Source organism: Microchirus variegatus (genome assembly GCF_963457635.1).
Source record: "Microchirus variegatus genome assembly, chromosome: 9".
Lineage (NCBI taxonomy): Eukaryota > Metazoa > Chordata > Actinopteri > Pleuronectiformes > Soleidae > Microchirus > Microchirus variegatus.
The window spans coordinates 10,819,107-10,846,836 of record NC_139810.1 but is presented as its reverse complement, the minus strand read 5'-3'; the positions used below and the strand labels follow the sequence as shown (position 1 = coordinate 10,846,836).

The following is a 27,730-nucleotide window of genomic DNA, read 5'->3' as shown; positions in this document are numbered from 1 at the left end:
GGTGTTTAAAAACGCAATTTCTTAAATGTATATTCTTAGAGGTATCTTAACCAGTATGCACAGACATTCTCACACAGGTCTACAGGGACATCCTTTACAGCACAGCATTACTTTCTATCACTGATATGGGCATTTTCCATACAGGCACATTTTTTGATTGGAGATTTTTTTTAATTTATAGTTTGCTCTCGAGGCCACAAATGAATGGCAGCCAGCGCGTGAGAAGTACATTTAGAAAATGACACTATAAAATGTGGTAAAACAATATAAAGTATTGGCTATGAGTCTATAATATCGCAGATAGATGTTCAATGTTTACACTGGTGTTTACTGGGGTCCAGCAGAGCAGACCCCACGTTGCAACGTGTGGACTCAGGAACTCAACTAATGAAGAGAGTAGCCACTGTAGGAAATGAGAGTGAGGGCGACGCGTTGACTTTTAAAAACAGACATGCTGATGACTCTATGGGTTTGATAGCTGTTCCCGATGTCACATAGCAAGTTACTTTCGCCAATTGTATTACTTTTATGCTATTGTACGCCAAATCTCCCGGAGCCAGTAACTGCTCAGTAGTGGCCACTCTTGCATGTAGGCTCTTTGGTGTGCCTATTGAAATATCGCGATAGTCGCCTCCCTACTCACTACGTAATGTGCCGTGCTGCTTCTAGCGGCGCTGGTGACAGTGCTGAAAGCTGTTGGGGTGAGTTTTTATTATTTTTTTCAGTTTTATACTACAATTTAGTCATTTTTTGTTATGCATTTATAGGACAGGTACTTGTTCTCATGTAATGGGGCCGTAGAAGAGGCTGGTTTGCCCAGCGTTTAGTCACACGCAGAGCCCGGGCCTGGGTGGGGGCAGCCGTGTTTTCACTCGCCATAAATCACCGCACACAAGGACTAAAGAAGTACAGCAGCGTGCTAGCTAACAGTTAGCAACTTAGCTTTGGTGAACGGCCTCGCCACATTGTCAGTGGTATTTTTAAGCATCTGCGCTTTTTTTAACCGTTCTCCAGCACACACGGACGACAACTCATGTGTTGAGTATGTGTACCAATCACGAACGAAAGACGCAACGATCTTAAAATAAAACACCCACACTCAAAAGTTACTCGCACCTAGCTTCTTTGTTGTCCTGTCCTCGTGCCGTTAGCTTTGACATCGTTGTCTATCCGTTATGTTTAAAGCGCACACACTCAGGACGATTACTTTGATCTCCATTAGCTTTGAAGTGAGCATACCTTGTGTAGCAACTAGCGGTGGTCTCTGCGTCACCTGCTTATTGCGCGTTAGTTTATCAGTGTTTGTTATTACGACAGCCGGCGTCTGAAGCAGGATGCTTAACAGCTGAAAACATGATTTTAGTAATTTATCACGTGAATGCCGAGTATATCCGGCCACCAAGTAGGTTTTGTAACATACCTCAAGACTTTTTGACTAATTAGGTGCACACTTTAAGAGAGCCAGACAAACGGAATACGTTTTTTGACAGGAGCTCGGTGTACTTGTTTCTGAGTGCACGGCATGACAAAAGGTGTGTTGGGGGGGGGGGGGGCTTTGCAATCGGCCTCAAGTCACTACCAAATAATTAAAATACCAGATGTTGTTTTTACTTTGGGCCACATTGTGGTGTAATATCATTGTCGCAGTGAGTTTTGTATTTGATAAGAGTTGGAAACGCCCCGGGGGATATTGGCTGTTTACGACGTTAGCGTTAGCCACATGCTAACCTGCTCGGTTTTTGATCCATACAAGGTCATTGACACGATTATTTTAAAACGTATCCTTTCTCATTAGCGATTTTTTTTGGAGGGACTGGCGTGCAGCGAACTGTTCTGAGTTTTAAAGGTATTTAGACATTAGCTAGCAGGCCTCGACGTGTGTGACGTTTTCCATGGCGCTGTCTGCCGCAACGTGCTGGATCGGGCCACACTCGCAGCCCCAGCTGAGGCTGGCGGATTGCTATGAAGTCACATGGCTAGTGCTGTCAGTGACCATTGTTGTGGAGCACTTCTTGTTCTCGATCGTCGTCTTTCTTCGGCTCCTCTCATTATAAGATCCCGTCGAAACTTTTGGGGACGGAGATCTTGCCTTGGGGTTATTGTGTCTTTTGTAGTATTCTTGTCATAATTGTGGTTCAACTCTTTCAGAAATGTTTATGTCTACTCGTTGCTGGTAATTTTATTGGGAGCCGGTTTGGGTTTCTAACGTTGTTTGTGTTTAGTTGTTTATAACCTTTAACCCACTTACCCCGGGTCCCCAATCTCCTTGACTACAGACTGGACTGTTCTTGTAAATGTTCTGACTGGCAAGGGACCAGGTAGTAAATCTGCTTAATGTCATTAAGATTCGTCATGGAAAGCATAGGAAAAACAAAATGTAACCAAATATAGTGTATAACTTGCACAAATCAATACTTAACTTCAGTATGAACCCTGTCACCATTTCCAATAAACAAGGTGGTCACAGTGTGGTACTATTTGTGTTATTGGTTTGTAGGAACATTTAGTTAAACATGTTTATATGAAGATGTTAGTTTAAGTTCCTGGAGTGATAGGGTGAACATGTGCTTCTGTTTTGGTTGCTTATTTTGCCTTTCCTTGTTATACATGATTTAAAAGAAAAAGGTATTTCCAGGATGAATAATGCTAAACACAATGCAGTAGAGGTTCTTTTGAGTTTTTGCCGCTCAGTTTAGCAGTCAGTCCATCTTTTGAAAACTGACTTGTTAGTATAATCACAAGGAAGTACAATTTTTGTTCATCATTGTTGATCTAGAACTGAAGTTAGGCTATGAATACCAAGGAGGCACCTGTTAAAAGCATGTTTAGAATAACAATCACCTTTCAAGAAGCACATGGGAAGAGACATTGCAACACAGTTACAGCAGAATAGATATCATGTATCCTGGGTTGGCTCACCCAGCTTGTTTTCATAGCGTTGTATTTAGGTCAACAACACTCTGCTCTTACCTATTGAAGGATAATTTGTTACCGTGTTTCTAACAAAATTTAGTAAAATGTAGACTGGCATAAACATTTGGGTGGTGGGTAATCCTGATCTTTACATTAAACATGGTTTCAGTAATGTGCTGTTATTTGATGCCCCTATTAGTATGGCTTGAGCTAGAGGTATTCAGGACTATAGATTAGAGGTATTCAGGACTTGTTGATCCACTGCTCTTGCCTCCTAGTCAGCTGCCTGGCATTATAGGCTACATCCAGAGGCATCTGAGGAAAACCTATTTTTATCCTTGCATGTCTAGGTCAAAGAATTTGGTGATCTCACAAACCTCATGCCGCTACCTCACAATTCAAAAACAAAATTGTTTTCCTGTCCCCATCCCTCCACAAAGCTCCAATAAGTGTGATATATAAAATTGTTGTCCATTTACCTTGAGATTAAGTTTCTGTTCTGTTTCTGTTTTGCTTAACAAATTATATCTGCCTTTTCTCTACAGTATGAAGTGAAACGGAACTGAATTTTTGTACCATCCGCAACTGCTTCAAGTTCAGATCATAACAAAGAAACTGAAGATAAACCTCCTAAAACAAGTAAAGTTGCAACGCCGAAGACACGTGGAGGAAAAAGGATCACTTCAAAGGTTCATAACGCAAGAAGTAACCAAATCCTGTAACGACCAAAGAAGACTCTCATCATCCCAACTGAAACAAAGAAGAGAAGCAATCCTACGCCCATGCATATTTTGAGAAGTCAATAACTGATCTGAAACCAGAAGTTTGTGCCTACTCAACAGCTTTGACAAAGCACACGTCCCAACGCTGCTCCTAGCCCTCCTCATCCTCACCACACCTCCGACTCACAGCCGGAGTGTGGAGTGGGCTGCTATCTGCTAGTTTTTCTTCCCCATAGTTCCCCACCACCTTCTCTCTTTTCTTCCCACTGTTTTTAATTGTAATTTTTTTCCAAGCAGTGTTATTGCGCACCTGCATTTGCCTTTTTTGCGCTAGATCCCCCCCCCCCTTTTTGCTTTATGCAACCATCTAGAAACGTGTAACGTGTGTGTGTGTTCAACTGTGTGCATGAAGAGATCTGCAGGAACTTTATAGTTATTGAGATTCAGAGAATTACGAGATCCTGTACAACAAATAAAGGTGAGTCTTAGTATTTTTTCCTATCTTTAATCTACCTTTTTTTTTTTTTTACAGACCGTTTATTTCCCTTCTTCCCAATCTTTGCTGTCATTCAGATACTTTATGGTTTGATACAAATGTACAAACTTGGAATGTGTAATACTGAATTTGGTTAGCTCTTTGTTTGGGTGGGTTTTCTGCAGCAATTCAGAAGAGTTATCAGCACAATGACGGTTGACTTTGTCAAATCTCAGTGCCGTGTAAGCAAACTGGGATGGACAGACATCCACTGTTTTAAAATGGCTTTAACTGAAACTTTTCCATTTTTGTTTTGTCTTAACTTTAATGATTGTATGTGGAGATTTCATTAAGTGGTTTGAAACAAACCTTGTGCATTCATTGCACTTCAGACACGATTGTACATGTTGCTTTCTGTGCTTGTAAGCATACAGAGTGAAATGATTGCAACTAATAACATTCGATTCTGTATGTCATTGACATCTGCGTTGTTTGTTAGGGACAACCTCTGCCTCTAAACAGTTCAAATTATTTAGTTTAAGTAGCAAGTTGATCGCCTTCCCCCGCTCAGCCCCCACCTTTTCTACCGTTTTTGACGTCGTTTCCTCCCTATTTTGTTTTTCAACTCCCTCCCTGGGGCATAATAGCCAACAGTTATGACCCCATTGAGACCTGGTATTAACATCCACCCTGAATGACATGATCACATGCACACAGCGCTAAGTTCAGGTCTAAGTGGACCTGATTAGATCTGATCACAAATCATTCTAGGAGGGTTTTTTTTCCCAACACATGTAGCCATATTTCTCTCTCACACACACACGTATGTATATGTATATATTAGGGGTGGGAAAAATCGATTCTTCGATACATCGCGATTCTCTCTAGAACGATTCCGAATCGATGCGGATAAGTTAATAATCGGAATAAAAAAAAAAAAAAAAATTACTTCGCCTGCTGCAACATTCTGTTCGCTTCGCTCTCTGCAGAGCCAGGGTTTCCCCCAGTGTATTATAAGCCTAGTGGGCCGCCAGGCTTTGCGTTGCTTGTTTATTTATTTAAAATAGATTTTTTTTATACACTTCAGCTTTTTCTATACCGGGGAACAAGAGCGCAAGTTCCCCCATGTAATCCGCGCAGCGCACACTTGTCCAGGTGCCGATTGAAACCCAAGTCACACTATCAAGTGCGTCATTATTACAGTTGCATCGTTCGTGTCAATAAAGATATTATATTTAGGGATGCACCGATAATTCGGCAGTCGAAACACAGCGAGGTCACTGTGGAACAGCACCTGTTAAACGCTGGAAAGTCTCTGCGCAAAAGTGAAACTTGGCTGCGTGCGGCACAGATTATGAACATCCCCTGCGACATTGACTTCACAGCAGAGAACATTCTCTCTCTTTGAGCAGTTAACTAAAGACATCAGCTCATCTGATGCATCTGTTATTCCCTTAATTACAGCGTTAAAGCGTCTTCTTTCACAAAGATTAAGACCACGGAGTGAAAACGATGAAAAGTGCGCTCTGCTCTTCAGAGTCTGTCACCATGTTTCACTCAGATCACCTGCACTTCATCACGACTGTACTCCATCCTCGTCATAAAGATCATTATTCTTATGTGGGGATAAAACATGTAGAGAAATGATCCAGTCTGCTTTAGATCAAATCGAAATCAAATGAGCGCTTGGAGACGCAGGAGCGACGAACGGCGCAGGAGAGGGAGAAGAGAATATCGCAGGGGCGGTGCGCAGAATAAAAAGGGCTGTCTGCACCAGATGAGGGGGCACTACCACTTTTGTATTTATGTTGCTTAATCTTACTTTTAAATGAGTATTAAAGTAAAAAATTGTTGCGTCGAGATGCATCGATAATCGGTTTAGAATCGTTGACTTCTGAATCGAATCGAATCGTGAGGTGCCAAGAGATTCCCACCCCTAGTATGTGTATGTGTATATGTATATATATATATATATATATATATATATATATATATATATATATATATATATATATGCGCATATACAGATGGACACATCAAGTCATTATCAATCACACGTGTGTATTTGGAATTGTTTTTAAAAATGTCCTGTTTGTTCCTTCAAACAAAAGTGATGAAGTGTATTTGCATACAGCTAGTGGATGTGAGACCTGTCACAAGTGGTCTCAGGAGACGCATTCAGGTTGCAATTTAATGCCAGGTGTAAGTTGTATTTGATGCTATCCACTTTTACTCTGCTCTCTCAGGACTGATAATGCAAGGTCTGAAGAGGGTCCATTTTCCTTTGTTTGTGACACCTGCCACACTGGCTGACGTATTTGCCTTACCCATTATGTTTGTTCCTCTCTTCACCCTTGCAGACATCCAGCGGTGTATCATTGGGTGGTTAGATAAAAATAGTACTTAACAGTTAAGCAAAAAAAAAAAATCTAATAAGTTCAGCAAGTGCTCAAGGGAGTTTATGGGAAAATATGGGCAGCCCCTGGAAAGGCTTTGTTGAGTTTACCTTGCCTGCGTCACCACCCACCGCGTTTGTTAGCGCTGACCTGAGCAGCACCTCCCCTGTCGGACTCAGCCTGTCGCCATATGGCCGATCTGTAAGTTTCACCTTCCCATCTCTTTTTCTACGTGCCCCACCCCATCAAACACCCATCCAACCACCTTGCCCTGCATCTCTCTGCTGTGAATGGCCTAACTTTCATCCTTTTTCGGGCTCCCGAGACTAGCCTCTACTCAGTTACATTATGGCAGGGTGAGGGGTGTTCTGTGTACTATACACAGAAATCAAGTACTTTTTACAATTTCGGTGGAGCCTTTTTTTCCTCTACCTGTAGGACGGTCCTGACATTTACAGTTCCCAATTGCACTCAAATCATGGCAACTCGCGACAACAGTTGGTCCCAAGGAATACCTGACTATTGCCTTAAATCGGTAGCTACCAATCAGAACTTAACTGAACTCCATTATATTATTTTTGAAAAAATTTTATGTGGACATTTGACAGTAATTGCTGCTTGGTCAAGCAATCTACATGTGAATGTGTTGCCTGTGTATTTTGGTCAAATATCCATTAATCCTTTTTAATATAATATAAATGAAATATTTCAAGGTTGAAAGACCTGCAATGTACTATGTCTTACCAGTAGATTGTTGTCATAGTGCAGTATAGGGCCTAACATAAGAGGCTGTTCTGGGACCCTTGTCATAACCCATAACCCATCACCAACTCGGCTATCCACTGTTAGATGCACTGCTTATGACCTGTCATTTGCATTTTCTGATTATTCATTTACTGTAGTTTTGTTTTTATACAACCTTAAGTAAGATCGGAGACACTCCAATCTAACCACTTAACCTTAACCAGATGTGTAAGATGTTAGTTTGGCATTTAGTTTTTGAGTTCTCTGAGGAGTTCAATTGTTTTCGAATTAAAGTTTAACGTCTTGTAATTTTGAAGTCTGTGATGTGAGATTATCTATATAGCATATGTGTTGTGTCCTCAGTTTTTGGCTTGATATTTTGGTGTTTGGATTTCTAATCGAGTTTGATTATTGGTAATAGTTGTGATGAGTGAAATAAATGGCATTGAAGCAGTATATGTGTATTATATTACTGGGCCCTCCACATTTGTGTATTGGCAGACATTGTATGACCCATCAGGAGGAGTAGATTATGCAGTATTTTATACTGCCATGCTTGCTAACTGGTTTTGGAAAATTGCAGCACAACCCCTTGTGATAATAGTAAGTTAGGAAAATCATTGAATGATGTGCTCCCAGTGAAAGAGATTGCCTCCTCCCCAACAGCATATTCAAGCCCTATCCCCAGTGTCAGAAATGGAAAGAGGCTCCTCTGAACCGCCAGTGGCTCGCAACACTGGCTCGGCCCCATCTGCTTCCTCTGGTCCCATGCCTATCCCCCGCTCCTCCTCTGTCTCTTACCATCCCCATCCAGGAAGTAAAAAGCACAAGCGGACTCCATTGTATCAGAGATCTGTAAGCGGGCATGATCGGTTGTGCCCACACTGACTTAAAGGCCCTGTTGATAACCTTTGTGTCGTGTGACTCTCGCTAACAGCATGGTCTGTAGTTTTGTGAAAGTTCAACCAGGGTATAGTGACTGGTATTGTATTACAATTGTTGATTGGTTGGTAGAGGGAGGTAGAAGGTTTTTGAGCTGTCTGTCTAACCAGAATTGCATGAAATTCCAGTGCTTAGATGACTTTGGAATAAGGTCAGTTGACAAATGTATTCTAGATTTTTTTGTGCATGAAAAACTTGGGAAACCAGAGGTTTTACTGTCTGGAAAAATCTATTTTGGCAGTAATTAATTGTGTAAATTATCCTGAAATTCTTTTAGGTCTCTTAAGATTGTGTGTTCCCCTCTGTTAATGGCTAGATGGCCCCTGAAATTAAATGTAGCTTTATTTTATTTTTTTCCCCTCCCCATGTGCTTTGAAATGTGCCTTACCTGCATGTTTGTAGTATATTTTTATTTCTTTTTTTCCCGTTTGTTTTTAAGGTTTGCATCATACTTACTGTTTGCGTTGTGTTCATCTGCTACTGAATGCACATCAACACTTTTCTTTTCTTCCTTAGATGAGTTTTGACCCTGGCATGCTCCATAACAATGGGCACACTGCTTACGCAAATGGCACAGGACCTGGCATTAGAGAGACTGGTGTGGTGGAGAAGCTTCTGACTTCCTATGGGTTCATCCAGTGCTCTGAACGTCAGGATCGTCTCTTCTTCCACTGTTCGCAGTTCAATGGCAACCTGCAGGAGCTTAAAATAGGAGGTGAGAGGCTTTGCACTATAATTACAGATAGTTAGTTGGTCTGACCCAGGTTTCACTTATTTTAAAATCACTTGGGTGACATCTAGGGCTGAACGATTATGGAAAATAATCTAATTGCGATTTTTCGTGCCAATATTGCGATGCGATTATTTTTTTTATGGTCTTAATCTTCTGTATTATTAAACATAGACAAGCAATACATCACAAGTATGGCCAATACTATATTACATTAAAAATAAACTGTTCTTTCCTGGAAGACAGACCTCTGTTATGATGACATGAGGTGATGCATGAATTGATAATTGATATGTTTTTTTAACTACTTCAATCACAATAGTAAATTTGGAATTTACAAACATCTGAACATAAAGTGCTGACAAGGAACCCTGGTGTAAACATTAAAATGAAAGTCAGTCACAAGTCACACAAAGTGCAGATTGCATATATATATATATATATATTTATATATATATATATATATTTATATATACACACACACACACACACATATTTATAAAAATAAATATATATAATATAAAAATTAAATAAAATAATAATAATGATAATAATAATAATAATAAATAAAAAGAATATACACACAACCCGTTTTGAAGTGCGTTCAAAAGCAGCTTCAACAGCAGCAATGCGGGGGTGGAAACTATTCTACAGTGTACTACGTCGTTTTAGGCTCAAAATCATGGGTGTAATGTCCATTATTGACCATCAAAGCAGCAACAATAAAAATGAGGGTCAAAAAAAAAGCGGAGCAGAGAGTTTTCTCTCCGCTGGCACAGGTGTGTCTCACAGGTGTGTCGCAAGACGGCTCAGGTTTTTGAACCTTGCTTGTTGTGTCCACCAGAGTGAAGGATCTTGACTGGGTGAGATGCCGTCTTCATTCGTGTAGACGGCTTATTGTTGTGTCCACCCCCGTATTAAACATTAGCGCAAGCTCGTTCGCACTACACACACACACACACACACACACACACACTTGACACGCACAGTCACTGGAGAGAACAGCTGTTGTCAGCATGTACGCTAGTGTTACAGGTGACTGACACACTCATCCTACAAAGAAGCCTTTGAGCACCGCGGACAGTGGCCGAAGCTCCGTATTTACCTTACCGACCCGCCCTCACCTATTCCATTCACAAAAACGGGCCGTGACTCGTCCTCCTCAATGCGCGCATGTGGGAGCGCAGGGAGCAGAGTGACCAGAGACCAAACTTATAATCGCAGCCTTTGCGGTTAGAAAATTGCACTTGATCATATCGCGATATTATCGCAAATGCGATATATCGTTCAGCCCTAGTGACATCACTGAAACTTGTGCTTTATGTTTTGGTTCTTCTGCTTCTCTCTTCTCAGATGATGTGGAGTTTGAGGTATCCTCTGACAGGCGCACTGGCAAGCCCATAGCAGTGAAGCTGCTAAAGATAAAGCCAGAGGTGCTGCCAGAGGAGCGCATCTCGGGCCAGGTGGGGCCAGACCTGCACGCCTATCCCTTTACTGTGCTGCATGGTTATATTCATCCAGTTAAGGAACACCATTTTATTTTTGGTTCTGTCCTTGTCTGTCAACTTAATAGTTATATGGCCCGCTGATTTTTGGGTAGGGGATTCTGTTTGAAATTCACTGTGAGGTGTGATCCTCCTCAATGCCCACATCCAAAAACTGTAACATTAATTAATAGTTGTTTGTCATTTGGATTTCAGATTGGCTTGTTGATGGTTATATGTATTTGAATGCCTGAACATAGTTACCACTGTAATACAGGGGAGGAATGGTTAGAATACATTTGATATATACCTCTAAGGTTTGTGATTATTAAGCATATATGGGCCTGATTGCTCCATCATTAAGTTGAGCTCAGCAGGGAAGGTTCCAGATTGTTAGTGCCTAGTTCATTCATGTACACTTCATAATAACATATAGTCACCACATGACTTAACAAATGTAACAGTACATGCAGATCAGTGTGATTCCACAAATAAACACTCATTCATTTACTTGCCAACTAAAGTCAGGTTAACATGTTCGAGAATTTAACCGTGTATACAGATTTTTGCACTGAAGCATAACCATAAACATGCAGCTTTAATAACTTGTAGATTATGCTCTTGGCACTTGAAATACTTGTTGCAGTGACATTTGTTTGTGATACAATCTTTTTGTTCATCATTTTTGTGAAGTTTTTTTTAATTGTTGATTTATTTAGAAGGAATATTCAACCCAAGATTGGCCAGTCACTGTGCTGATGGCTCCCACTTACAATTTCATCTTTTTCTTCAGGTCGTCTCATCAATTCCGGTACACTTGGATGGAAAATCTGCTCCTGGCCAAGTTCCCACTGGTAGTGTTTGCTATGAAAGAAATGGGGTAAGAGGACTGACCCTGACTTATAACATCCCCAGTCATTAAAGTGCTAGGGTCCTATAATTCCCGCGTTAACGGAATCGCGGAATTGACCAATAAAAACGTATCTAATGTTAAATGAGAGGTAATGTTTGTCTGGGGAAATGTTCCGGGGACCACTCATTCGTGGCACCACCCGTGCATCTCCTCACAAACACTCACCACCCATTCATTATACTTGCCCCCCGTCAGGCTAAGCGTTGCTTGTTTATTATTCACCACAGATTTTTCTAAACCAGGGAACAAGGGTGCTGCGCCCCCATGTAAGCGACAAGCGTCTCCTTGTCCAGGTGCCGATTGTAACCCAAGTCACACTTTCAAATACGTCATTATTACAGTTACATTGTTCTTCATCATTCATCTTCAATAAAGATGTTTTATCTAGGGATGCACTGATAATTTAGTGGCCGAAACACAGCGAGTACACTGTGGAACTGCACCTATTAAATGCTGGGAAGTCTCTTTGCGCAAAAGTGGAACTTATGAACTCCCTGTGACATTCACTTCACAGAAGAGAACATTCTATCTTTGAGCAGTTACTAAAGAGATCAGCTCATCTGATGCATCTGTTATTCCCTTAATTATAGCGCTTAAGCATCTTCTACACAAAGATTGAGACCACGGAGTGTAATCAATGAAAAGTGCGCTCTGCTCTTAAGAGTCTGTCACCAAGTTTTACTCGGATCTACTCGGATCTTCTGCACTTCATCGTGACTGTACTTGATCCTCATCATAAAGATCGTTATTTTTATGTAGGGAAAAAAAAGCCTGTGCGCAGGGGAGGGAGTACAGTACAGCGCAGAGGCGGTGTGTACCAGATGAGGGGCACTACCGCTTTTTTTAATTTATGTTGATTTATTTTACTTATAAATGTGACCAGCATTGCATGGCTTGTTTTAAGATTCACTGGCCAATTACTTGATTAGGGTTTAACTTGAAAACAATTTGTAAGTCAGCGGATTGAAGAAGATAGTTGCATTTCGTTAATGGACATTTTATTCACTCACAAGAAAGCACACACTCTATGGTGGTAAAGTAAGCGTAAAAGGTAAAAAATGGAATTCTAAAAAAAGTTAATGGAAAAAACGGAATTTGAAAAAATTTAAACAAATGTGCTTTCAATGTTTTTGCTTTTTTCTACTGGAAAGTCAATTGTTTGATACTTTTCTTCCAAAGTATTTATCCAAGTTTGACACTAATGTGACTTTTCCACAGGAAGTGTTCTACCTTACCTACACTCCTGATGATGTGGAGGGTAATATCCATCTTGACACGGGCGATAAAGTCAGCTTTTACATGGAAACCAACAAACAGTAAGACCTCTCACCATGTTGTATCATCTGAATGTTTCCCAGCTTGCACTTGATTTTATAAAATTGCATTTTTATCCCTTTATGCATTTCAGTACTGGTGCAGTCAGTGCTCGTAACATTCAGCTTGTGAAGAAAAAGCAAATGAGATGCCAGGGTGTGGTGTGTGCTACAAAGGTATTGTCCACTCGTATCATCAAAACTTTCTCATAGCTGACAAGGAAACCTGATACACCGCTCATTGCATTTGATCAACCTATCTATATTTTTACTATAGCTGTTAGAAACTAATGGATCTGCTATTGACATGTGTTCAGATGCCCTCTGTCATATCTTAATGCTGCCCGTTTCCATACCACAATGATAAAAAACCAATGAGTAACTTTGGTCACATTTACCATTTTCTGATGTTTGCGAACACACTGTATCTGTTATATTGATACATGTGTTGTCTTTCAGGAGGCCTTTGGCTTCATTGAGAGGGCTGATGTGGTGAAGGAGATCTTCTTTCACTACAGTGAATTCAAGGGTGATCTGGATGCGCTGCAGGCTGGAGATGATGTCGAGTTCACCATCAAGGATAGAAATGTAGGCATTGAGCTTTTCAACTGAACATTTTTTTTGTTTTTTACTAATAATTGACTAAAGAATCTTTTGATTGTTATGTTTGTTTTATGTAAATCTACCCATGACTCTTTAAATACTTATTATGCGTATTGAACATTATTTAAATGTAATGTTTTTGTTGATTAGGGTAAAGAAGTAGCCACAGACGTGAGGCTGCTCCCACAAGGAACAGTCATCTTTGAGGATATCAGCATTGAGCAGTTTGAAGGCACGGTTGTCAAGGTCATTCCCAAGGTTCCCACCAAAAACCAGGTATTTTGATTGTTAAATTCTCATAAATGTGAAGAGGCAAAAGCAGTGATGGAAATTCCTACAATTTAATCAATTTTGACAAATCTGCTTGCACAGAACGACCCCCTACCAGGTCGCATCAGTGCCCAGATTGGTTTTGCTGACAAGGAACTGCCATTTGGTGAGAAGGACACAAAATCCAAGGTGACGCTTTTGGAGGGTGACCACATACAGTTCAACATCTCCACTGACCGCAGAGACAAACTGGAGAGGGCGACAAACATTGACATCCTACCCGACACCTTCGACTTCACCAAGGAGAAACGCGAAATGGTGAAGATTGCAAATAAGAAGTTATTGTGATTTCCCTGAAGTGGTATATGATACAGAATTGAATCTATCATTTGAGAATAAAAAGGAATGGCTGATTAGAAGAGGCATTTGTATTAACTGAACTGAAGTGATTACCCATTCATTGCCAACAAAACTCTCTTTAGGGGGTGATAGCAGCTATCCGCGATGGCTTTGGCTTCATTAAATGTGTGGATCGGGATGCAAGGATGTTCTTTCACTTCAGTGAAGTGCTTGAGGAGACCCAACTGCACATCTCAGACGAAGTGGAGTTTACTGTTGTGCCTGTAGGTCCTGTTTATAAGATTTTCACAAAAGTATGTATTATTGTTATTACTTTAGCAGGCACATTCTCACAATTTGTCAACAACACAAAGTAAATGTCTTGTCATTGCCAGGACATGCTCTCTGCTCAGAGGAACCATGCTGTGCGCATCAAGAAGCTGCCCAAGGGCTCAGTGTCTTTTCACACTCAGTCTGAGCAGCGCTTCATGGGTGTGGTGGAGAAAGAAGTTATTGGGCTCACGAACAAGAATGCCAGTCCCACCAAGGGCAAGGAGAAGGTACCACACTGTACACAATTATAACAAACATAGCCACAACGACATCCAGTACAATGAAAATCAATAGCCTGGTTGGTTTGGCCCAACCTACTTCTTCAACCCCTTTACCTATTTTTTAAGTTCTAATTTTCCCTCTTTGCTTTCTCCTCCATTGACCACTTCCTGTTCATGTCCTTTGTTGCTTAGAAAAAAGACAAGGTAGGACTGAGACCTTCTGCATGAAGCCATGAAAGTGATGTCTCACATGCTTGTATTTTAGGCAAACTTTACAAATGTATACCAATAGTTGGTAACTTTCATTAACATTCATTGGAAGCAATAATTTAATGGAGTGTAGGTATACTGTTTTCTAAATGAGGGTGATGAGCTTTGCTGTCTAATTACGGTTTCTCTCTCATTTTTCAAGGGTAAAGTTGTAGAGAAGGTTGGTCTTTGTAGTTTCCGGTCAACTGATCGCATGGTGTTTGATCACCATTTAACCCTTAACATGAAATCAAACATCATATCAGTAACTCATTAAGCTGAAAGGCTGTACAATTAGTGATAAAACACTAATCCTGATGTCTAGAATGGTTTTTGGGAACGGTCTGAAGAAACATTAAAGCTCCCATAGACCGGAAATTCCAATTAACGCTGTTTTTTGGTGTGTATTCACGCCATTACCTTGTTTATGAAGCCCTACAGTTCCAAAACAAATGGTTCAGCCACTGCTGAGAACGCTGTGTTTTATTGTATTTTCGGGCTCTACAAGTGGTCTAAAAAAGCCTGGAATCGTGACGTAAGGATCCCGTCTCCTGAACAGCAGATCCTCCTGCTCCAGACACATCCAGTTGCATACATTGAACTGTGGAGGTGTTTCACTTGCGACAGTGTCTTCTGACTCTGTGTCCGACTCCGGGTCAAAGGCGTAAAAGGGACTGCGGCGGGGAGTCTTGACAAAGCTATTTTTAAACATTGTTAAAACAATGTTTTGATAATGAGTAGCAGTGCATCCACCGTTCCAGAGGGGGGAGCTGCACTTCTGAGAGCTGACGTGCTAATTACGTCACTTCCAGGTACCTGGCCACCACGAGACAGTTTGGAAAGCTCTTGTTGTCTGGCCAATCACAACCCAGTTCTGTCTTCTGGGAGTGAGATTTTGTCTGAATCATCGCAGCTGACGAGAGCTTCAGTGAGGATAGATTTCAATCGGCTCATTTGCAGCAACTAGGAGATTTTTGACCATAAATAAAAGTTAATGTATGTAAGTAGACCTCCAAAACTTGCATATATGTGCGATAGGACCACTCTATGGGAGCTTTAAAGCAAACGGACTGTATAAAACAAATACTCCCATTATATGGTCCGTGATGTTGGCATACTCCCATTGGTTCATGATTACTTTGAATAAATGATAATGACTCGATAATAGTGACTGTTCCCAATAGTGGAAACTTACAGCAGCAATTGGTAATAATGTAGCATTGCACAGTAGGCTATAACTCGAGAGTTGTTGTAGTAGACTCGGCTAATGCTAACCAACTGCTGCTACAGAGTGATGCACTGCACACACTGGTGCCATTCATGCTTGTTTCGGTTATTAACACAATCTTCTAATGACCTTCCATTCTTAAAATTATTCTGAGTCTTTTCAGACTGGTAGCCAAAACCCATTTCTTAACAAATGGGTTTATTGTTGACAAGAGTTTTTGCATTGGCTGGCGTCTACTGGATCAAGCACCAGTAATCCTGAGATGCCACGTTTTGTTTGATTTGTTGCTGTTTTTTTTTTTTTGCAGGAATCGGAGGAAGGAGTGATTTCATATGATGACTGCGGCGTGAAGCTCACTGTGTCATACCATTCTAAGGACCTAGAGGGAGGAACTCAACCACAGGCTGGAGACAAGGTGTGTACTATATTTTCAAATCAAATAAAAACTCTACAAAAGGTCAACTGAATGTAAACTGCTTACTCAAAGGATTTTCAAATTGAAACATTGCATTTCAGTGACTCCCTATTAGGCCAGCACCTCAAGTGGACACTGAACATTAAGCCTTGATTATACTCGCCGTGGTGTGGGTTATACCAGGGAGTGCGCACAAAATGACGTCATATCCTGTGTAGCGGTGAGCATGTGAGCTGCAAAAGGCGCTAGGGCGTGCACCTCTAAATTTTTCTAACTTTGTTGGTTACGGCGCGCGCCAACTCTTCATTTTCAATGGAAGGCTGGCCGAGCAGTTCCGCTTGTACACGCATTTATATGACTCTTCTGTCCAAGAGCACTGAGGCAGTCACATGACCTTATATTCATGGAAGGAGATTGTTACAACCAGGGGTGGCCGGTGTATAGGGACGATTTGGGCGACGCCCTCCCAACTAGGAGAAGAAAGAGAATTTTTTTCCTCAGCAATTCCAAGATCCTTAGTAATAATATTCCTTTCAGGCGTCTCTGCCAGCAAAGGTAGTTATTATCAGTGTTCTAGGTCCTCTTCTGGGGCGATTTGACTGACGTGAAGAATCGCGATTGACCCTCGTGTTAAAAACTTTTTTTTCGAAAAACATACCCTCCAATGCATTTATAATGAGGATTTATGTGCATGCACTAACGTGCTTACGTCATATGTAAATTGAGCAAAGAGAGGAGGGGATAACTTCTCTTCACTTCATGTCTCTCGATAAGTTGTTTCTGCTCGCAGCGCGCTGAGCGAAGCAAAGATCACCGTTTTAAAAATACACGGAGGATTGTGCTCGTTTAATCGGTCCCAGCACGAACGGATAAGTACACATAGTTTGACCAGTGCCACGGAGTTCACGCTTTCATGTGTTAGCTGTTTATGGCTCGTAGCAGCGGACAGCAGTCATTTGAAGCTACGTTTGTTAGCTTGTTTGCTAACATTGTTGATGTTTGTATTGCTCTGCTAAGGGTTTAACTGCAGGTTAAACTTCAGGTGGACAATCGGACTGTTTTGTGTAAGAAAGCATTCTAAGATGCCTTTAGCAACACATGTAAAGATCCAGTTCTGCACTTTCCTTTACACTTAATGAATCATTTGACTGCACTATCTTGTCATATGTTTGTATGTATCTGGTAAAAGTTGTGAAAGCTCTTGATCCTTGGTCAGTTAATAAATACTTCACTTAATATGCTGCCCCTGTCTTTATGTGGTTGCTGGACACATCTTGTGTCCTGTTAAGCTATTTTACATCATACATTAGATTCATGTAAATATTTGTTTATCAAGTTGCCATCTAGTGGACACAAGGAGGACTGTTAATCATCTAACAACACAATGATACTGTCTTACTTTATGCACCTATTGAATGGGTCACCTTAATCATTATCAGAAAAAATTGCCCCCCTCATGCGCTGTCTGCGGAGCCCCGTGCCACGGCGTCACCCGCGAGTATAAATAAGGCTTTCCTCACCTTATGTGGTTGTGTTTGCAGTAGTGATTGTTTGTGTCAATGCCATGTTAGAACTTCAGTGTTTGTCCTCTAGGTGGAGTTCTCAATCAGCGAAGTGAAGCGAACAGGCCTACAAAGTGCAGTCTCCATCAGGGTCCTTAACCGCAATGCCTCCAATGCCAAGAGACTGCATGGATTTGTTGCCACTCTAAAGGACAACTTTGGCTTCATCGAGACGGCAAATCATGACCAAGAAATTTTCTTTCACTACAGGTAGAGGTTGAAATACCCAGATGCATTTTAACTGCTGATTCATTAATCACAGTTATCAATACCTCTGTTTTTTATTTCATTTCTATGCCCCATTTTGCTCTTCTTTTTTTTGTTCAGTGAAATGTGTGGAGACTTGGATAGCTTGGAGCTGGGTGACACAGTGGAGTACACTCTTTCTAAGGGGAAAGGAAACAAAGTCAGTGCTGAAAAGGTTACCAAAGTGGCTGCAGGTATGAGGAAATGTAATATTAACCAGATTACCTGAGATCAATGAATGATTTGATCATTTGTTAACATGGCTTAAAGTGTCAATTAAAATGCATGTGAAATATTTTGTTTCCTCCTTTTTAGTGAATTGCATTGGTGAGGATGTTAGTACAACAGTGATGACGGGGAAAGTCATCCGCCCGTTACGCAGTGTAGACCCCTCCCAGACAGAATACCAAGGGCTTATTGAAGTTGCAGAGGAAGGTTGGTATTATTTTGTGATCAGATTTCGAGAGAGAATGTTTGAAGTCATTTTCTTTGAAAAACATTTCAAGATATTACTCACTTCTTGGTTTCTTTAGGGGGAACAAAAGGCCAGAATTATCCCTTTGGGATCATGGGTATGGCAAACAAGGCTGATTGTCTGCAGAAAGGAGAACTTGTGAAGTACCAGGTCTGTACGGTTGCTCAGACCGGACAGAAGATGGCCTGTAACATTGTCCCTCAGCGTAGAGCCTTGGTGGAGTGTGTCAAGGACCAGGTAGTGATCACTTGTTTTATTAAGATGATTGAAAGCACAGGGTTGGTTATACTGAAGTGAGGGGCCACAGAGCTTTAAACTTAATATTTTGTTGTTGTCCCCAGTTTGGCTTCATCACATATGAAGTTGGTGAGAGCAAGAAATTGTTTTTTCATGTAAAAGAAGTGCAAGATGGCCTGGAGCTTCAAACTGGGGATGAGGTGGAGTTCTCGGTTGTCCTTAATCAACGCACAGGAAAATGTAGTGCCTGCAACGTACGCAGAGTCAGGTAGGTAGTTTAAGGTTTGAAATATTTTGTTTCAGCAGTGATTTTTGATTCATATTGATTGCATTGTGCCCCTAACATTGCAGTGAAGGGCCTAAACAAGTGGTGGCGCCCCGCCCTGACCGTCTGGTGAACAGACTGAAGAGCATCACACTTGATGACGCCAGTGCACCTCGCCTGGTAATTGTAAGACAGCCGCGTGGTCCTGACAATTCAAAGGTACAAGTAAAACAGAAAATGTTTGCTTGATTTGAAATGTGTTGATACAGTTATAAATGCATTATTATACACACTTCAGCACATGATATGATTTTTCTATTTGGTTATACATTACAAAGATCCAACTGCCAGAAAGGAAAAAATCATGCATATTTACACAACTCAATTTCACATAATCACTAACTATTAAAAACCCAATTGGACGAAAGCCCCAAACTTTTTTTTTGCCTCTATTATGCTATCCGTAACATATCCCATGATAAATAAGAGAAAAAACAAATATTACTCTAAATTTTAGTCCTTCATTTATTAATTTTACATTTTGATTTTTTAAAATCCACAGAGATGGGCTGTTCATTTCATGATGACACTAGCATTGTGCCATTTATGTAGTTCTAGGTGCGTCTTTAAGAAAAATACATAATAATAGGCTTTAGTTTGTGGGGGTTAGTTCTCCAATGAGGTTTTCCATCCTTTAACCTTCACACATAACTGTATTACTTTGGTTTTTGCATTATGAAAAAGCAGCAACCTGAATAGAAATGTGTCCTCCTGTGCAGGGCTTCAGTGTGGAGCGCAAGACTCGTCAGCCTGGTGTCATCGACTGAGCAATACAGGACCCACCTCACGTCCCAAAGGGCAACAGCAGGAGATAAGGGATTTTGATTTGACACATGCTTGTACACACAAATTACCACACAAAACATGCACACACATACAGTAATCGGCATGTGTAATCTTTGTCCCCATTGAAACCTGCAAGGGAACTTTTCTCATTCCACAGTTCCCTGCCTCCCATGTATGATGTACTTGATACAGAGTCCACACTGCTGTGTACATGGGATCTCTAAGTGTGTGTGTGTGATGTATACTAGAAGTGATTAGTGTGTAACGGAGGTATTTGTTTCTGAGGGCCTTGTCCCTCTAAATCAGAGTGATGACTGTGTGGCTGTCTATGTCCCTATCTTTTCAATCTGCTTTGTCTGGAATTCTGCACCTGTAATCTGTCCAGTAGTTTGCCTGGGTGAATGAGTGACTGTTGGCATGTCTTTGAGCTTGTGGCCCCCTTTTTTTCCCCTTCCCATTTGCTCCTTTACCCACAGAAACTTAGATGATTACATTTATCAAGTTTCAATTTTCTGTATGCTTTCCTACAAAACATATAAAGCAAAGTTCCCTCCATGAGGAGGATCATATTTCTCATATGTGCGAGCTTAAACTGAGGATTCTTCTCTGCTCGTTTATTTTGAGCAGTTTTAAAATGCTTTATTGAAGAGCTGAGGTGAAAGCATGTTTTGTGTGATGTATGTGAATGTCAAAGTAGTTAATCTAATGGGATTTACTTTACAAATCTGGAGCCTTTAGATACCTTTTTGGTATTCACATGCTCCACGTAAGCAATTTTTCCTGGGTGCAGAATTCCCTGCGGCATCTTATATCTGCAGTTCTTTTTATACTATCTTTTTTTTTCTTGCACATTTTTTTTTCTTTTCATCGAGACTCGATCTGCTAATATTGAATTAAGTAAGAAATAAGGTGCCTAAAACTACAAGAAAAGTGAAAAAAAAAAAAAAAAACCTAAACTAAAAAGATGTATCCTGTTCCCAGCCAACCACCAAAATATTCAGAACAATCTTAGGGTGGCTGCCTTTTCTAGTAGAATTAATAATATGCATCCCAGACCTGTGGGTTGAATTATACTTTATGTAATGTGTGCTTTTTTTTTTCTTAGTGGAAGTTCAATCTTCTGACGTAATAAAACAAATTTAACTTAAATGAGAAAGGTAAAGTATTAGAAATTCAATTAAAAAAAACAAAAAAAGCATTTAAATTCAGGATATCGGTTATTCTACTCTGAAGAAATGGTGGGTGAACTGTTGTGCCTCTGCACATTTGAGTTACAGTCAAAATTGCTTTCAACTTCAGAGATCACTGGGTTTCAGCTGAACCACATACAGAGGTTCACATGTACTTTTGTTAATGGTCTTGAATGAAACAATTGAATTAAAATTTTATGAAAATCACAAGCTGTTTTCTTCTTTTTTTCCAACGATAACATGGACTACTGCACATCATGAAGCAGATTTTATTGTGAAAACCGGTGACCAGTTGCAGAGAACAGTGAAAATGCATAATATTCTGTAAATTATTAATATTTTTACTGCACACTTTGCAGTAGGAATACACCATTGTAAGCAATGAAGTTAATTTAATAATTGAGTTCATTTCACTTTCCCTGTTTTGAGTCATCTGGTTCTGTAGAAACATTAATCTGCTTTCCCTCTTCACACACGTTTGTGTCCCATAGCAAAGTCCTGATTATACACTTACAAGAAATGTTATGATCAAAGGTGTATTTGCAAACAGTAAATTATGCTATAGAAGCGTTTTTATTAGAGAATAAAGGTATATTTTTAAAAGCATTTTTTAAAAATGTGAAGCAACTAGATCAGTGTCTAGGACCAGGAGTTCTACCTGCTACCTCATGTAATCACTAGGGGACACAATGAAGAAGACAAAACTACTGGGTTTCAGGAGGAAGGGAATTCGCCACAGATCTTTTGAGAGGCTCCATCCCAAAACACTCCGTTCAAAGATCCCCAGTTCCTCCTGGTGGCTCCTCAGCACAGAATAAAGTCCACATTCTCTTTATCACAGTTCAATGTTCTCCTCCGTTTTCATTGTCATTCCTTTATTCACATCCTTCGTGCTGCCCAAATATATTGTAAGTTCAGAGCGGTGAATCATCTTTTTAGCCTGTGAGTGAATGTTTTGGGCCTCAGACCAGCTCTTCCACCACTCCCTGAGCTCTGTGGGTCCCGTGGGCCGCCGCTCCTTAATGTGGCTGGGAGAAACGAGAGCATGAGGAGCGTTGGAGGCGTCTCTGGGCAGGAACTTCCTGTTAACATTTACACCCCTGTCTCGATCAGATGGCTGCTGATTTGCATCTTTAGCTGAAACCTCGGTGGTAGCATTTGCTCCAACTTTTTCTAAATCCTCTTTTTTTGCCACAACATTTTGAGAGGCAAAAAAATCAAGCCCCTTTATTTTGTGCTTGTACTCTTCCAGCATGGCCTTGCACTCTACAGTTTTTGCCTTAATCTGAAGGAATTGACATTGCAAGTCTTTCTCATGACATTCTTCTGCCTTTAATTCATTTTCCCAAAACGTGATCTGCTCAATCTCCTGTTCAGCCATTCTCTGCTGGGCTTCCTGCTCAGCCTTTCTGGTCCTCTGCTTTTCCTCAAGCTCAAGAATCTGTTTGTCTACACGTGTTACGTGGGCTTCTAAATCCTGTAAACTGCCGAGCTGACTTATAACTGTTTCTTTGAGACGGTTTCTCTCATCGTCGATGATAGCACAGCTTGAACTGTTCCGGTCATCAGATTTTACCTCTTGTCTTTTCCTGCAGTGTTTGCTTGCTTTACCTTTCGTCCGACTTCCCATGCAGCAGGACGTTTGATGGTCCAAGTCGGACATTAAGCCTTTCTGACCTCTTACTTTGCTTCTGCTACTCCAACCCAAGTGTTCTTTGTCAGGAGTGAGCAAAACATTTAAGGAAGTACGGTTCTTTTTATCAGACTTCTTGCTGCTTTCTTTATCACATGCTGTACTGTAGACTTTTCCTTTCCCCAGATTCTCCAGCCATTCCCAGGCCTCTTCCATGAGAGTCAGAGACTTCCTCTTCGGTTTCTTCATGTCCTCTTTTGGCTGCTCATCTTCATTTCTCAAACAAGGCAGCGATGGCAAGCTTTGGCGATGCAAACTCAGTGAACCACTGCCACGCCGCGTCCTAGCTCCTGCATCTTTCCTTCTCAGTGGTGGGCACGGCTGGTACCTGCCAACGTTGGTTCTGCTCATCTCATCCAAGGCGGGGGGTCCGTTGAGGAGTAGGGTGAGCTGCACCTCCCTGGCCTGTTCTCCGTACTTCTCCAGAGTCTCCAGCAGTCGCTCGCTCGGCGTCATGCACCGCTCAAAGTCTTTGAATTTCTCCCGTAATATGTAGCGGCCAGGCTGACCTGGAAGAAAACAGGAGTGCAGTTATTATCAGCTTGCTCAGCACAAGACGACATAAATGATGTTACTATTTTACAGCTGCGAACATGTTTACCTAGTGCTTGAGCCAACGCTACAACCATTTCTTGACACGTTGTTTCCTCTGTAACTCCACAGACCACACGTGGGATGCCATCCACAGACACCTTCACCTCCATTGTTTCCGGTCTAATATGGAAGAAAAAGCAAGATGAGCAAAAGAAATATACATATATATATATATATATATATATATATACACATGTATATATACACACATGTAAATGTATATGTATATGTATATGTATATATATATATATATATATATATATATATATATATATATATATATATATACATATACATATACATTTACATGTGTATATATATATATATATATATATATATATATATATATAAAATGACTGGGACTTACCTTTAAGTCCTGCCTGAACTACAGAGGCTTGAAGCCGTCTGAGCTGTCAGAGTGAATGTTCTGTCTGGGAGGAAGAGAAGAGCAATTAAGACCAATTAAAATTCCTGATGGCATTTACTACTGGAGGACACAGTGTATGATCCCACCCATTTTCCATCACATATGTACAACAACTAATAATTGCATTTCAAGAGGGTTCCAGCACGACTGTGCAAGATTTATTTAAAGAAAGAACATTTTAAACTTTACATGTAGACATTTTTGTCATATTGCAGTAGGGAAAGAGTGAGAAGAAGAAGTCTGTCCGTCTGTTTCCCTATTTATTAATTCAAGGAACGTCTGTCCTTTCATGTTCTGTCTGTAGACGACATTTATTATACTAATGAAGTGTGATCAGAGGACAGAGACAATAGCAGAGTCAGTTTGTCTCTGTCCTTCCCTCTGTCCTTCCGCATGCCTAAAGACAGTCTGAGATGGGGGAACTGCACTAGCTGTATCTAAATTGAGGAATATTCTGCTGCAACATGCAACTTCAACAATACATAATGTTGTTTAATTTTACTTATCGTACCTTTAATGGTTTTATGAAACTCCATAAAGTTCCAGCACACGTGCATTCCCAAGTGAGGATTATGAGTGCATATAGGTCTGGGTGTTTCTCCTTATCATTCAAACAGGAAGTGTGATTACAATCCAAAAAACAACACAAACATGCAGAGATTGTACACTGTGCAACCAGGGTCGCCACTATAAAGCAAATACAGTGGTATGCAAAAGTTTCATGATCATTTGCTCTTACTTTATAAGAGAAGATCACAGCAACAAGGTTTGATTTCCTACAGAGATGTAGACATAGAGACATCTTAGGGTAGCATCACATAGTTTTATTATGATAAAATAAAATGTAACTAATGGTATGTGCAAAACTTTGAGCACCCTTTTAATCACAGATGTCAGATTCATTCCCACATATTTATCTACTCTGACATCACCAATAATCAACACCAAAACAGAGCCATGTTTTACGATACCAACCAATGAAGTTGTTATGCTATTAGAAATGCAATTCAACCAAATACGTCTAATGTGAAACAGTATTTCCAATACTTTTTTTTAGAATTTAGGACTCTTCTTAAAGGTGACAAGCCCACTTCAAGAAAATAAACTGTGATGAGAGCAACGCTGTCCATTCATGCACCACCTAATGATATTTTCAATAGCTATAAATCTGTCCTCATGGTGTAATACAAGACAACATGCAGCGTCTGCAGTGATCACAATGTATGCAATCAACACCACAAATCAAAATGATTGCTTGTTACTGATTACTTGAACGGTCGTATAGAGAATATATTGCAGAATATATGCATAATAGCACAATAAAATGCTGGATAACTATAAATTAAATTGGTTTGTTCCTGCTTGCACAGTTATATTTACTTGGCTCATGTTTTGCTGCTTCCTCAAAGTGACATTATTTTTTTATTTGATAAAAAAAAAAAAAAAAGGAAAACTACGCAAAATGAACTCTACCCAAACGTCTACCAGGCAGCACAAGCACCTGTTGTAATGTGAGTCCATGGGATGATTTGAGGGATAATAAAAAGCAGCCAAACTCTTGACCCCCTGCTCTCTCTGTGCTCATGTCAACATGTTCAGGTTCATGAACGGAGTCACTGGACAGTGCGAAAAGAAACTCTTCAGAACACTTTTCATTGTGCTCAAGAAAACCTAATTATTTTAGTTGTACTTAATTCCTTAAAGCCTCATATTGTTGATCTCGCAAGTTTCTTTTAATAGCAGGCTGTCCAATTAACACATCAAGCTAAAACATCCACCCATCTAGGATGGATGGCTGGTGCCAATCTCAGCTGACATAGGGCGAGAGACGGGGTACACCCTGGATAGATCGCCAGTCCATCACAGGGACACATATAGAAACAAACAACCATCTACTCTCACGCTCCCTTTAGAGTGTCCAATTTGCCTAATCCCTAAACCTGCATGTCTTTGGACTGTGGGAGGAAACCCACGCACGCACACACACACACAGGGAGAACATGCAAGCTCCATGCAGAAAGGCCCTTGTTTTGACCGGGTCTCAAACCTGAGTCTTCTTGCTGCAAAGAAACAAGAGACCGTTAAATCCTTCTCTGGTAGTGTAACTCTACTAAGGTATAGATTGTTGAAGCATAATTATATTTAGAAAATATCTAGGATTTAATATTTCTTAAGGTTTGTCTTATAAACATCAGCTTCTCAGAGGAATGGCTCATCTCATCTGGCATTTTTATTTCCACGGCCTGACTGACTGCCCATTTCTAACATGATATCTGGGTTAGGGTTCCACCCCAAGTGGAACGCTGACATTTAAGATCACGTTCCCTAAAAATAGACGACTTAAGTGTCCACATGTGGCTGGGGATGAACTGAGAACCAGGACTGTTACTCTGTGAAAATGTGAGAAAAGACGTCAGGGATTTCTTCTTGAGAGGTGAAGCGAGTAATTCATTCAATTTCACCAAAAATGAGTTTTTCTGGTTGCTATGTTGAGAGAAAACTCAGTACTGCTCGTCATCTGTCTGTTACTCATTCATCCCAGCAGTGAAGTGTAATGATGGCAGCATCCCGCTATGTTTGGACAGAGTCGAGGGAGAGCGGAACGTCACAAAGCAACTATATCCTCAATGAAGAACTGAGCCAACGCTCTCAGGACCTCCAACTGCGGGCCAAGTGATTGCCAGAAATGCACACAGTGATTAAAGGTACAATATGGGAGAATTAGTGACATCTAATGGTGATACTGCAGATTGCAGCAAAAAGAGTATTTCACTGCTCACCCTTTCCAAAGCACAACAGCACAAAGATTGCTGTTCTATTTAGTTTGTGTATTAATCTGCTAAAACTTTTCCATTAAAACATGTGTTTACAGAGGCTATAAGAATGTGCAGTACAGAGTGTCTTATGTCCTTTTTTCAGCACAACCTATAGGCAATCTGATGTATTATTATTATTATCATTATCATTATCATTATCATTATCATTATCATTATCATTATCATTATTATTACCATTATTAGAATTTTCACCAACTATATAAACACACCTGAGCAAAAATGTGGAGATATGTCACAGTTCAAAGTTTGCTTGGCTCATTTTTATGAACAAATATAAAATAAAAACTGTCTATTTTGTGACTGCACAATTATCACTACTCCCTTTAAAAATAATAATAATAATAAAAAATTATACAATATAAAATTAATCAGACACAACACATAAGAAGATAAAAAAATACATTTTGTAAAGCCTGAAGATGTGCTATAAAAACTAATTCCAGGATATCCATATAAGGAGTTATGTATTATTATTATTATTATTATTCCCACCACACCTTTAAATTAAACAATTATTTGCATAAAAAGCATGCTGCATAAGAAATAGTGAAAGTGACAGTCCCTAAATTCACTTTAGAAGAAAGCAAGGTAAACATGAAACCTACAAAACATGTTTTTTTTGTTTTTTGTTTTACATTTTGTAGTGTGTGGTGTGAATCTGCTCAGGCTGAGCTCCAGCACCTGGCTGTTATATAATAAGTCCCCTCAAATATTCACACATACTCATGCCCCTCTCTTTGTGTAGAACTTTCCAGCAGGTATGGAGCATGTGCAGTGCGTAATCAAAGCGCAGTCGTCTTCAAAGTTCTGTCACCAAAGCACTTTTTTGCATATTTATTTTCCTTTCTTTCATCTGTAACTGATCATCAGACGTAGCGTGTTAAGTAGTGTGTAGAATAAAACCTCTTAAAGACACTCGAGTTGTCCGCTGTACTTGTTCCCAGAGGATAGTTTGTTGAGGTGTAGGAAGCAGTTGGTAAAAATCTGGACACTGTGTATGTGCATGTGCTGGTCTGTGATTCCTGAGTGAACGCAACTTAAAAATAGATTGTGAAACATATGAGTTGC

General features: G+C 40.3%; 2 protein-coding genes across 14 annotated transcripts; one reads left to right on the top strand and one right to left on the bottom strand.

Annotated features, from left to right (window-relative positions):
• Positions 1-642: 642 nt before the first annotated feature.
• On the top strand, positions 643-20,840 carry csde1 (cold shock domain containing E1, RNA-binding). Of its 13 annotated transcripts, none has more exons than XM_083894809.1 (23): positions 643-701; positions 3,459-4,113; positions 6,471-6,707; positions 7,917-8,105; positions 8,709-8,907; positions 10,276-10,385; positions 11,200-11,286; positions 12,538-12,635; positions 12,728-12,809; positions 13,092-13,220; positions 13,386-13,511; positions 13,608-13,823; positions 13,988-14,128; positions 14,240-14,404; positions 14,811-14,828; positions 16,183-16,290; positions 17,884-18,062; positions 18,180-18,292; positions 18,414-18,533; positions 18,632-18,810; positions 18,915-19,078; positions 19,162-19,294; positions 19,855-20,840. In XM_083894809.1, exons 3-23 carry the CDS (start codon positions 6,582-6,584, stop codon positions 19,900-19,902), a joined length of 2,730 nt encoding a protein of 909 aa, XP_083750935.1. In that variant the 5' UTR covers positions 643-701; positions 3,459-4,113; positions 6,471-6,581; the 3' UTR covers positions 19,903-20,840. The 13 variants fall into 13 exon arrangements, with proteins under 13 accessions (XP_083750935.1, XP_083750945.1, XP_083750943.1 ...); XM_083894819.1 differs by having other exon boundaries at positions 12,538-12,636; positions 12,720-12,809; positions 13,988-14,158; XM_083894817.1 differs by having other exon boundaries at positions 10,276-10,442.
• A 1,106-nt stretch (positions 20,841-21,946) lies between these two features.
• On the bottom strand, positions 21,947-23,804 carry rassf11 (Ras association domain family member 11; the record flags this gene model as incomplete). The annotated part of the gene is made up of 3 exons (XM_083895029.1): positions 23,766-23,804; positions 23,406-23,518; positions 21,947-23,313 (listed from the first exon to the last, which is right to left on the bottom strand). Exons 2-3 carry the CDS (start codon positions 23,506-23,508, stop codon positions 21,947-21,949), a joined length of 1,470 nt encoding a protein of 489 aa, XP_083751155.1. The 5' UTR covers positions 23,509-23,518; positions 23,766-23,804.
• Between the last annotated feature and the right edge of the window lie 3,926 nt (positions 23,805-27,730).